General features: G+C 35.8%; 1 protein-coding gene across 1 annotated transcript; it reads left to right on the forward strand.

The window, feature by feature from the left end:
* The first annotated feature begins 212 nt into the window (after positions 1–212).
* On the forward strand, positions 213–2,621 carry LOC113491711. The gene has a single exon (XM_026868836.1). The coding sequence runs from the start codon at positions 351–353 to the stop codon at positions 1,650–1,652; it is 1,302 nt and encodes a 433-aa protein (XP_026724637.1). The 5' UTR covers positions 213–350; the 3' UTR covers positions 1,653–2,621.
* The last annotated feature ends 10,330 nt before the right edge of the window (positions 2,622–12,951 follow it).

Raw genomic sequence — 12,951 nt, forward strand, 5'->3', positions numbered from 1 at the left:
GTCAAAGAACTGAGATGAAACTTAAAAAGTAGCAACTATGGCAAACGGTGTCAATGATATTTACTTATATCTTTCAGTCTAGCATTTATAAAATGTCTGTAGTTTACAAAGAGCTAAAACGTACGATGCACGTACTTTAAAAGGGAGATTTACGAATAATTGTGGTAACATTTAATGCAAACAAAACGACAGTCTAGTCGTTTCGTCATAAAAACACGACGTAACTTCGCACACTAGCTGGCCTGCTCGCACGCTCGCAGCTGCTAGCGGCGCCTCACTTCAGTTCAGTGCGCAAGAGTGTTGTCAGTGGACGTGTTAGTGAAAACAAGTTAGTGTTTGTGACAATTACAATGTTGTTCCCCAAGACTGCGTTGTTTTACGGCTTTTTAATAGCCCTGCTGTTAGAACCAATATCAGGCAGAAAAGGTTTTAGTGGCGGACACAGTTATCCAAAATCAGGTGGACTATCAGGCGGAGGTCATCGCTCAGGCGGTTTGTCAGGTGGGGGGCACGGATATCCCTCGTCAGGTGGCAGCCACCACGGGTATCCCTCGTCCGGCGGTAGTCACGGGTATCCATCGTCAGGCGGCAGTCACGGGTATCCTTCAGGTGGGTTATCAGGAGGAAGTCACGGATATCCAAGTGCGGGTGGTAACCGTGGTTCTTCTGGAGGTAGCCATGGGTATCCCTCTTCTGGCGGTCTATCCGGTAGCGGTACTGGTCACAATTACCCCAGCAAAGCTGGCTACCCTTCCGCTAACAATTACCACTACACTCCGCCACAGCAAATCAGCTATGCTCCAACTCGTGGAGCCCCTCCAGTGAATTACCCGGTGTACCACGGTAGTCCTCCGACCTACGTTTACCAATACAAAGATTCTGGAAGCAAATACGGCACATTACTAGCCGGTTTGGCGCTTTTGAACCTTGGAACTCTTGGTGCCGCCGCATATGCTGTACACAGTTCATCGTCACATAAGTCACACACCCCAATACCAGGCGAAGTTTGTAAATTCGCTATCAAAAAGGACAACGGTGATTACGAAGAAACTAGAATAGACTGCAACATCATAAGTAGTTTTATTTTGCAAGATCAAGCAGAAAAACAACATGGAGGCAGCAATTCTACTGTAGTAACGACAACTACCGTAACTAATACTACAACAATCAATAGAGCGAATGAAATGCCGGAACAAACGACACAGCCCCCTGCAGCTCCAGTGGTACCAGTACTTGGTAATGTGCTCTATGAAATGCTTCCTAATGGTACTCTGGTTCCAGTTAATGCATCTAGTATGCCCATTGTGCCAGGATTACCAGGAAAAACTGAAAATGCTACTCACAATGAAACATCAACAGCATCACCTAATGGCACCGGGGTGAACTTGGCTTCATCTGTGGTAGTGACCACCACCACTACAAATACGACAGTAGTGGATGCTTTAGATGTTAAGGGTGCTCCAGTGAATGTTACACCAGGAATGAAATGCTATGTCATTCGTAATAGTCCTACATCTAACATGAGGAAAAGCGTGCCATGTGGTCTTTTGCAGACATATGCAGAAAAGTCAATTACTAAGAGTTCAGCAGCTCATAATGTACCCATGTTTACAATGATAACAGCTATTTTAGCTTTTTGTATAGCTTATTAAGTGTAATTTATATATTTTAATAGTATTATCTTTAAACATCAAAAACTTTACAACAAGCTGAGTGTTATCAACTTGTTTATTAATATCTTAAAGTATTTATGAATTATTTTGTACATTTTATTTTGTGTGACTGGTTTACTTAAGTATGTTTTCATTCATTAAAAATGTTATTACCAAGTTCTTTTAGAAGTCAATCATTATGAAGGCATTTCACAGTTATTCAAGATAACAATATTGTAAATAAATATTTTAAAACTAACTTTGTTAGTAGATCTGTTAGATTATTTGATAGATATCCAAAAAGAAAGTACCTAATGTGTGAATTATTGTGTATAAATGTGTTTTATTTTTAACAATTTGCTGCCAGACACTGCTCAATTGGTACTTATTTGGATGGGCAACCAAAGTTTCTATCTACATATCTGTCAATCCTAGTTCAACAAGATCACTCAGCAGATTTTTTTTGTTGTTTATTATTTTATGTATCTCCATAGAGAATGCAGACATGATAAATTAAATGAAAGCTTTTTAGAATAATTACAGTGTTTATTGTGATTTACACTTACTAGAATTATGTAATAATTTTTATAAGAAAATTATAAGCGCAGCTATCTGATTATTTAAATTGTTGTGACTGAAACTGCGCATAGGCTCGAAATCTGCCCATTGTGCAAAAGAAGGTTACGTTAGATCATAACAATTTACAGTTACTAATTAATTGAATAAATTTTATATAGCATATTAAAAACTTATAGTAAAAATGTTACGTCCAATTAAACTAAAATGTATTTTCCTGTAAATTAAATTGTTGGTTTTTTCTCAGGATTCTCAAATAAGTTTCATGTTTAAAGTATCATTTGATTTTATTTATTTTAATGAGATTATGTTAAAGCTCTGATAATGAAGTGAAAAAGCAAGCCTATTCAATTTTTATTGTAAGAAGTGATTTGATGAAAGACATTTATGTGATATTTATGTTTTAATTAAAAAAAAGATACTTAAAATCATACACTTAGTCTTTTATTTCTTTCTGTTTGATAGTCTTTAGCAAATAATGTAAATTATAAACATTAATATTGGTATATTGTAAACTGGAGAGTTAATATAGGTAGTAAAATGGAGTACAATATAGAAATAGGTCAGATTTGTTTCATATACTCAATCATTACCTATCTACTGTCAATGATGAGAAGATCTAAAACTATAAAGCTTAGAGCTAAATTTCATAGTTTTAGAAAAACCCTAAGATGACCCACTGACCTAAATGTCTTAAGTAGTTTCAAATAACTTTTATATGCAAGAAGCTCAAGTCGTCACAAAATCGGAACGAAAATAAGGAAGTGTAATAAGTAAGTAGATATTTCGTAATGTGTAATGTTGATAAAATAAAATGCAACAAACCTATTTCCCACGCTGCGCTATCTTTTGAGTTCTGACAGGAACGAGGAATAAAATTGTGGCTCGAATTTTCCATCACCGAATCAATAAGTGATAACTTCCTTAAAAAAAGTATTATGACTATTATTTCACCGAAACTCATTTTATTATGTACTCAAATATTACGAATTATATAGGTTTATAATAGGCGTAGTAGTACAACAACTAAAATTTAAAAACTTTTATATACGACCACAGCTGTCTTAACTCTATAACTATAACTCTGCTGAATTTGGCGCCCTGTTAATCCACAGATAAGATTTAAGTTTTTTTCTTCATCTTTTTTCTATTTGAATCTCCTTTGTTTTGGCGCAGTAGGAATAAAATTTTATATAAGAATTGAATAAGTTGTAAGCATATTAATTAACCAAAAGTAGAAAATTAAATAATAGTTAAAAAAAGTTGTATAAACAAAACAATTTTTATCAACGTCTTAAAATTATCAACATGTCATTTTTCAAATCCAAATGCTTAAAGTTTATTTAGTCAGTTTTATTTAAAAAATATGATGTGTAAGCGGCCTTTGCTGCAGCCGCTGCAGGTATTTGATTTAAATTTGCACTTTATTTTTGAACAATACATGAAAGTGGGGGACCATAACATCAAAAAGTTTAGATACTGACAAGTAACGTCACACAAGATTTTTACAAGTGTAAAACCGTAATTTTCCTTTGATTTTAAAGCTAACTACGTATCCTATACGTTAGTGTTTGAAAGTGGGAACTGTAACCATATTATTATTATTCTTACCACAACACTCACAATATTGTCATTGTAAATCAATTTTACCACAAACATCAGTATATTTTTTTAGACTAATGTCTCACACGTCGGTCGTCGACTCCTACTTTCATTCGCAGGCAATGGTCATAAAATGATGACACCTCTTACGCACGCTTTGTGAGTCTTTAGCGTAGTGGCTATCTTTTCTGACGTCACGTGCAAACATGAATGCAGCGTAGAAAGACCCTGGGAAGAACGGAAGTGAAAGTGGTTTGTGTCGTGACGTAAGTGGACGTTCGCATCCACAATCATTTAGTACATTGACTGTAGGCATCCCAACTCGTCTGAGTACTTTATAACAAGTGCCAATTATATATATCTACCATTGGATTTGAATGTTCAATTGATGGATGTCTGGGTTTATTTATAGGTTGTGGTTTTTAGTTTTGTTCTCGTGATAGGTAAGTAGAGCTATGGCGAATATACCTTATCATTATTTTCTTTCGTTACGTTTATCTTGTTTGCCTCGGTACGTGGTCATACCATCACTGTAAGAAAAAATCTATGGATACCTAGTTATTAGGGTTCGTACCTAAAGGGTGAAAATGCAAACATATTGCTGACGCACCGGTATCTGTGATACTGTCTGATAACTCTTTGATTTTTTTACAGATTAAAAATAAATTTGATCAATCAAATCATTTGTAGGTATCCTAACCTCAAATGTATATGCCACCCAACGGATTTGTTAAACCGTTGAATCATTTAAGTATCAATCATTCCCACGGAAGTTACTATAAAAAAATAGGCCAAGTACCTATCTAACCCTTGGCTAGATAATATTACCGTTCCCTGGCAAAATATTATATTTCATATTGTATAGTGGACTACGGTCTGTTATTGTCGACCACTGCCTACTAGGTCTCTCTACCCTTTACTTTGGTTAGTTATTTATGACTTATAACTGGATGCTTCTATACGTAATACTATCAAACTACTTGACGTTTAAACTATCCTTACATCACACTATAAAACAATGAATCAGTACCGACAAAAGCACTCAGACGGATATCAAAGCCGATAAATCTACTTAAGTAGGTTCGTAAGCTACCAGCTGAAGAACTTTAACTTTAGTCGGTCATAACATTACAAGGACCACAGACAGGCCGTTGTCAGTGTTGTCAAACATTGTGATACTGATAAAATAGCTGTCGAGGTGACTCACCTACCTACTGCAAAGTATAGCTGTCTCTGTATGAACAGCTGAACTGGATATTGTTTTATTGCTAATGTTGCTGTAGTTACTCAGAAATATTATTGAACCGTGACTTTATTTATATGTATAGAAGCCCAATGCTTCAAAGTGCCTGAGAACCTCGAGTATTTTCTTTACAATAATTGGTTCTACGTGTACAGATAAGTATCTACGTATTTGATCAACTTCATTAAAAAACAAACGTTGAAGGAAGGTTGAAGCAAAATGTGCATACGCTGTGCACGATGGGCAAGTTCTTCTCTAAGGAATTATATCTACAAATGATGATACTAAGTAACTTAATGAATATTTAAGTACAAGTACATGAGCTGGGGAATCCCACTGTATCGCTAGTGCTGAATCAAGTTATAAAACAATGTCGTTGTACCAATAATACCGCTTCAATTTGACGGCCTTTTAAGATGCCCAGGCCTAAGAAATAAGCTATTTTAGTTCATTTACAAGGACAAACCTTTTTAGATAAACGTTTAAGCCGCTTGATTAAAACTTCCGCTTCTAATTATTTTGATAGACTTTTATTAGTCTGTTGGCTCCATACAAATTGTTCTAAGACGATTGCTCAATTAGTTGTCTACTTACAAATCTTTGACTAAACGGTAACGATTAGGCTTGGGAATTTTTTCGAAATATTGTAATGCGAAAGTTACAGCAAACCTATCTGTCAAAACAGACGCTGTTTATTCACAATACCATCCGTTTCTAAGCATTTGAAGCACTCCACTGGTATTAGTGCTTTTGTAAGTAAGATTCCGGTACGCCCGTGTCTTCCTCTTATTTCTTTATTTTTGGGGTAGTACCTAATCTTCGCTAAAAAAGGATCTTTCATTTTCCAAGTAAGTCTGAATAAATAAAACCTGTTCTAATAACATTTGGCAAATTCAAGTATAATTCAGTAGCTCTCTCAGTGTAAACAAGGTTTGACTGGATCAATTGGAGTTTACATGAATCATAGATCCAATGGCGAGGCCGTTGTAATTGAGAACAGGATTAAACAATAAAACACTATACCATAGATTATTAGTGGGGGATTGTGTAAAGTGAGTGGAATATAAACACGACTCGAAGTTGTATGTCAGTTTCATCTGAAGACCATTTACAAGACGATTATTGATGGTAGTTCACTGCTCCTATATGATCCATACGGGATATCCTGACAATCCATAAATACACTGAGGTTACGTGTTTATAATTTGTTTGTCAAACGCGGAGATTTTCTAAAAGAAAGCTCTGCCCATTTTACCGAAGGCTACAACTCAGCGAATGTTTGTAACGACCATCCATCTCTCCCAAAACGACGTCACGTCCAAGGGTAGGTTTATAATTATGAAAGGTTGTATTGTATGTTTACGTGGATCCTACTTGAGTTGGTAAATATAGCAGTAATCAATACGAGGATTACGAGGTGAATGAATATGGCGTTAGTATTTAATGATGACAGGAAGCAGGTAAACAACGGTAAAGCATTGTGAAACCGACCGTGGTAGTACGGTCCACTTTGTCGCTTTCCATGGCTGACGCTAACGCTCATAATACAATGAAAATCAAGGCTACCGTCATACACAGTTCGACGTTCACACTATTTTTAGATTTAATTGTTTTGTTCATAGCATAAGGATAAATCGATAGCTAGATATAATATGAGAAGAGTAATCTTTTTGTATGAGAAATAAGGAAAACCTCTCTTTCTATGAATCTAGAGGTTAAACACAATATGCGACACAAGCAATAACATACTTTTACTCTATGGGCCTTTCCTAGGTCATACTCTTTTTACATGCAAGCAAACACCAGCGAAACAACTAAAAATAAATAAATAATTGACCATTGACCAACTACCAATTGTTATATTTCAAACAATCGACTATAATTTTCTTGTCGGAGTAACTCGTTTATTTGTCATTTGGCGGCCCCAGCGAATTAGTAACAGTCTGCCCGAACGGTCATCTCGCTTCAGCGTAGCGGGAAGATGGCGAAAATTGAAGCATACAATATTGTATACAACACTACAACAGAGACGTGTGTAAACACAGAACAAAACACTATCAGTTTTAATTTCATTGGTTTCCATGTGTGTGTTTGCCGTACTTCCTACACTGTGCACAGAATTCGATATGACAGGACAATATGTCAGTAAGTACAAGGTGAGTTGGTTCTCGGAGGTTGCATATATGTTCACAGAACACGATAAACATAATCTTGTCTTTCAACTGTTCGGCAGGGCCGGATCTAGGGGCTCAGGGGCCCCGAGGCAACAAGGGAGTGGGGGCCCCTTGGTTCAAGTTATTTTCATTCAGTGAAACATTTATCGAGCTTGTTTATAGATGCCTACTTTGGTGTTGGGCCCCTGGTCATAGTGGGCCCCTAGGCACTGGCCTAAAGTGCCTTATGGATAATACGGCACTGCTCTTAGGAGGTCAATTAATGTTATTTATGTGCGACTTATTATAGAAAGTGCTTATGTAACTATAGGTTCGAGTGAGTGGTAGCCTTTGCATAGAGTGATAAATGCATGATCATCCAGTGGTATAGCTCAATCCTGCATAATTATATATTTTTTGTTTTTATTATGCAAATCTTGCGAAAATTCCACTCAATTTGCATTATACAGCGCTAGTTCAATGATCGTAACGGCACAATAGACACTTTCTACATTATACAGCGTTATGAGAATATATCACTAAACAATACGAATAAATGTGGACACATTTCATAAAGCTTATTAGAAAATATTTGATAACGGGTTTCGGATCCAACCGAAGTCCGATACTAAAACAGTATCTAATCAAATAATAATAATTCGCCTCAAAAAAGGCCTATTGTAATAGTTAAGAAAGGATTTTGTTACTATTACAATAGGTAGATAAATTAAGATTGAAAACAGAATAACGTTGCATAACAAAACTGCTTCTAGTAGGATTACAGTTTTTACCTCATTATTATTGAAATAATGCTGTGCGGATTATAGTTACTTGTTTTATAAACTGAAGACTTTAATAGCCGTCGGCTTACGATAACAATGCTCGTTCAATACCAGCTGTGTAATAGCATGTTTGATTCACTACTGGAGCCTTACACGACCTCGTGGATTGGGTAACTCCGTTGTAGTTGTGTAAGCAGGACAACGCACTACATTTCCTATAGCTGCATCTCGCTTCCGCCATGACAGTTACGTAAAGTAGTAGTAGCAAGGTAATGAATTTCAATTATATAATACCGAGTTTCTTTTACGGTAGGGTTATGTAGAGAACAAATTGTGACTAAAAGACCCTGGTCCAGTATGTTGAGCGGTATTTATAAAAAAAAAAACCGGTTCTCTAGAAGCAGTGATGGCACCCAAAACGTAACAAAATCATAAATTCTACTCTTGTAATACATAATTACTTTTCTAACTACCTGAATACACTTTACACTGGGTCGTGTACTTATAAATACACCTCTTTATACATATACCGTCTCCAGGATAACGCACTCTTTAATATTGGAAATGCGTTTTAAAATAATGGTGATTGTCTCTATAATAAATAAACTTGTTTTCATTACGATATATCGAAGTATTTGCTAATGCGATATGGCATCCTTTTGACATTTGTTTATGCAAATGATTGTTACCATTGTGCTACTTAAAGCTGTTAATATAATATAAACACATGCCTACGTACGTAGTACAAGAACTATTCGCAATTCCTTCTGATTTGATTGGAACATAACACTTGTTACTTGTTTTCTACATTACACATTTTAACAATTCCAAGCACTTTGTCTACGTCATAACTGAATACTTAATTTCTTTTGTTATTTTATGTCACTGAAAAAAATAACTATAGTAAAAACTAATTAGTCATTCAGACACAAACAAGGTGTGAATCATAATTTGTTGCCTTCTTGCCTTCCTTGAAAATGTAATGAGTTCGACGCGGACATATGGATTCTATTTAAAAATGAAAATCCCTATAAGGTTGCCCAAATGCCCATTGTACGTGAAAACACAATATGAAGGTGCTTTGAAAATATAGGCAAGTATGTACCGATGTCTTGTACAAAATATTAGTGAGGGTGACAGCGCAATAAACGGCGTAAAGCGGCATCCCTCTTCCAGGCACACAATAATTTTACTTGAAGACGTTTGGTACTGAATTGAATTGACTGACTAAACTATTGACAACCACAAGACACATTTTATTTTTCTTCTTCTAGCGGTGCCTACTAGTTGGACTAGTGAAGGTTAGTGATCACCTGGCAGGCCAGCGGGCATGGGCAAAATCACTGGAAAAAGAAAATATGACCTCAGGATAAGTCTTAGAACTCTTCTGCCGAGCTACTGATAAGGAGGACTACAACAAGCTGATCGCTAGTAAGACAAGAGAAGCCCTATACTTAGATAATAATGTTGTAATGCTAACTAGCGCAGAGTTATAATCGCCTCCAGTTTCCGCACGTGGGAAGAAAGGATGCATCGTATTTATAAGCGGAATCATACGCTATTAATGATATCATGGGTATTTTCATTTGACGTTGTGTACTTTGTAGGTACACCGACAAATGGTTATACGACACAAGGTTATGACCGATATGGGCCTAATGTAAGTAGTTACCCAAATACCCAATTACCTATTTGATTCAACTGATACAGACGATTTATTTTTCTTATCTATCATGGACTATAACTATAGCTAAAGTGAGATACAAAGCTAATAGATTTGTACCTCACTTTTTGACACTTTACAGAAGTATTTGAGGTTTTGAGAAAGTTATATACGAGTGTGTAGTATTATTTTAGGGAAGCGTTGCTGTGATGTAAGCGTTATACGTAAATTCAGTTTCTAAATTTACGGAATATCGCAAATGCTAATGCGTCAGCAACATATGGTTGATGCTCCAAGTAAGCGGCGTTGCGATTTCGAGGAAGTTCGTTTGATATTTGTGGAAAATTGGAAGATATTTCAAAACTTGGTTTGGGACAGAAACTTCATATTAAAGAAACCTTCCGTCCCCTACTAAGAGACACCTAAGACTTCCATAAGGCGGTAATCTGCAGATGTGATGATGATGATGAGCAGAAGTAATAGTAAACTGACTATGATAGATACACATAAGCATTCACACTGAATTGACTTCTTACTCCTCTTACAACTCTTACAAGAGGTTGCATCACAATCATGAGCGCAAAGTTTTATTCATCTTTTCATGCTATGACATGATTCACAGAAACAACAAACGTTTCTTATTATCTCTGTAGTGACTCAACCCAATTTAGCTGACGTGCACTAGGAGTTCAAATGTAAGCCAACTAACTTTATCTATTTAATTGCGGCTGCCAAACATTGAGCGACCACTAACTAGGATAGATATGGCATAGTGGAGTGTTAACAGTATAATATATATGTATAATAATTATACGTAGGGGAAGGTGGGGTAAGACGGGGACCTTAAGGTATTTCATAAATAAAACCCATCTTTTTTAATTGCACAACGTAGGAACTTTTATTAATTAAATAATCAGTCTTTCTTCTTTTAATAACAATCAGTCAAAACAAAAAAAAATAAGTTCTTCTCATAAAAATATAAACTTTTAAAAAATAACTGAATCACCCCATCTTACCCCACCTATAGGGTAAGATGGGGTATACCCCTGGGGTAAGATGGGGTATAGACTATTTAAGCGCCGTCATCTTCACAAACCGGGCAGATATGTTCAGCTTCGTCATCGCTGTCTTCCACTCCTGCACAGACACAATGCGCTCACTTGCCTCAAGTACGATAAGTGATACAAGTATGATAATCGGAATACAAGCCGCGACAGTATAGACATTCTGTATCTTCTTCTTCTGTGCCTTTTCGCTTTTTCGGTTTTTCAAGTTCTCTTTATTGTTATTTTTGTCATTTACTTTTTGTTTGTTACATGTGGTTTTAGTTTCTACCTATTTTAGTTTTCCTCTCATTCTTTTTTATATAGAAAAGCAGTAATAATAGCTGCTTTTCCCCTTCTTCGAACTTGTCTTGGTCTTTTTTCGGCGAATCGCGAATAAGGCATTAACTTTTTCGGGCTAACCAGATGGAATGCATCATTATCTATATAATCATTTACTGTTGCCTGCTTGAGACATGAGGTTGAAGCAGTTGGTGGAGGTGGAGAGTTTGCTAAATGATTTACGGCGGTGTAGCCATTTAAGCATCAGGAAATGACAACATTACTGTTTTTGGAACTGTACTATAAAAAAATAGTTAATGTTGAATGCAATCTCAATACAAACTGAATAACAACTCAGCGGATAAGATCGGGTACCTACCCCGTCTTGCCCCACATAAGTGTCCCATCTTTCCCAAACTGGACTTAAAAGTTGTATTGAATTTTTAGAGGTTATAAATCAAAAGAAACCGGCATGAATTAATGAGTTTACAATAGTAAAATAAATACAAATTAACAAAAAAAATATGTCACACATTATGTTTATCATACATTATAACAGTCATGCACTTTATATGCTTCAATAATTAGATAAAACCACTTCAAATTTTAAAAATGTACTTACCATGAAGAATCGTGCGCTCCTTCGAACAAACTTTTTGCGACTCTAACAAGTACTGATAAATACGACTAGATGGCGTCAAAATAACTTTTCAATTAATACTGTATTATATATTTTTGGAGGGTCCCCATCTTACCTCGCTACCCCGTCTTACCCCACCTTCCCATATTAGCTCCTATGTTTTTAGGGTTCCAAACACAAACTATTAAAAGGATCACTGTCGGCCCGTCTGTCAAGGGGGCGTGCCCATCGGGATATGCCCATCTTTTATCTTTTATCTTTTATCTTTTAGCGGACCGTGATAGCTAGATTGTTGAAATTTAATGTTGCAGATGATGTGTTTCTGTTAGTAAGACTTGCACAGTCAGTACGGAAACCTTAGTTTCGCGAGTTTGACTCTCATATTTGCTGTATATGTTTAAGTTGTATCTTATGTATTATTTTTCATTGCCAGATCTTGTGTAAGGAACGTTTTTCTCTAATAACTAAATCCTCTATTCAGGAATTATAGTTACTTACTCGAGCTTGCGTCATATAAGACTACCTCTACGTATCTTCCTTATGAGTGACCAATGTCAGTAAGTAGGTAACGGAAACTGTGTCATTTAAGGGTTTGACGCACATAATGTAGGTACTACATAATGTGCGACGGTTTCTGGGTTGATTGTGTCAAACTTAATAAAATGTTTAAACCTACTTGTCTAACATTGCGCTGACATTCTTCTGTATTTCACAAAACCTGCAGACTGTTCTTATCAATCAATCCATTAAAAATTATCCTAAGCTATGATCTGAAATATCAAACCAGAAATTATCGTTACTAACCTGATTCTGATTGTTTAAGCAAACTGCTGCTGCCTGTTGCATTGAAAAACAATGCGTTAAAATTTAGGTTGCAGCCTTCTGTTGCTTATCGATTCAATACAACGATAACTGCACGATGCTGAAGCAAACTATAATTTCGTGTTAGTAGGTATACGGAAATGGCACTGTAAATATGGGTCAAATGATTATTTCAAAGCTAGCAGAGTTTGAGTAAAACCTTTTTTTCTATTGAAAAAAGGGTAAGACATAATCAGAAAATGTTAACAATACAAAATAATAAAATATGAATATATACTAACTGAGACTGAAACAAAAGAGTTGAGTTTTAGAATACCGGATAGTACAGCTAGAAATAAAGGCTGCACTAAGCGGTACTAATCAATATTAACTATTCCAAACGAAGCTCAGTGTGTAACTAATTAGTTTAAAAACAATGATCCCATAAATCGTAATTAATTGCCTATTTTAATTTTCTAGATTTCCCTCATTGATTATTTATGTATTAGGTACC

Source organism: Trichoplusia ni, chromosome 3 (assembly GCF_003590095.1).
Source record: "Trichoplusia ni isolate ovarian cell line Hi5 chromosome 3, tn1, whole genome shotgun sequence".
Lineage (NCBI taxonomy): Eukaryota > Metazoa > Arthropoda > Insecta > Lepidoptera > Noctuidae > Trichoplusia > Trichoplusia ni.

Excerpts from the sequence above, each read along its gene's own strand:
- LOC113491711 (XM_026868836.1), top strand. The coding sequence starts at position 351 with ATGTTGTTCCCCAAGACTGCGTTGTTTTACGGCTTTTTAATAGCCCTG.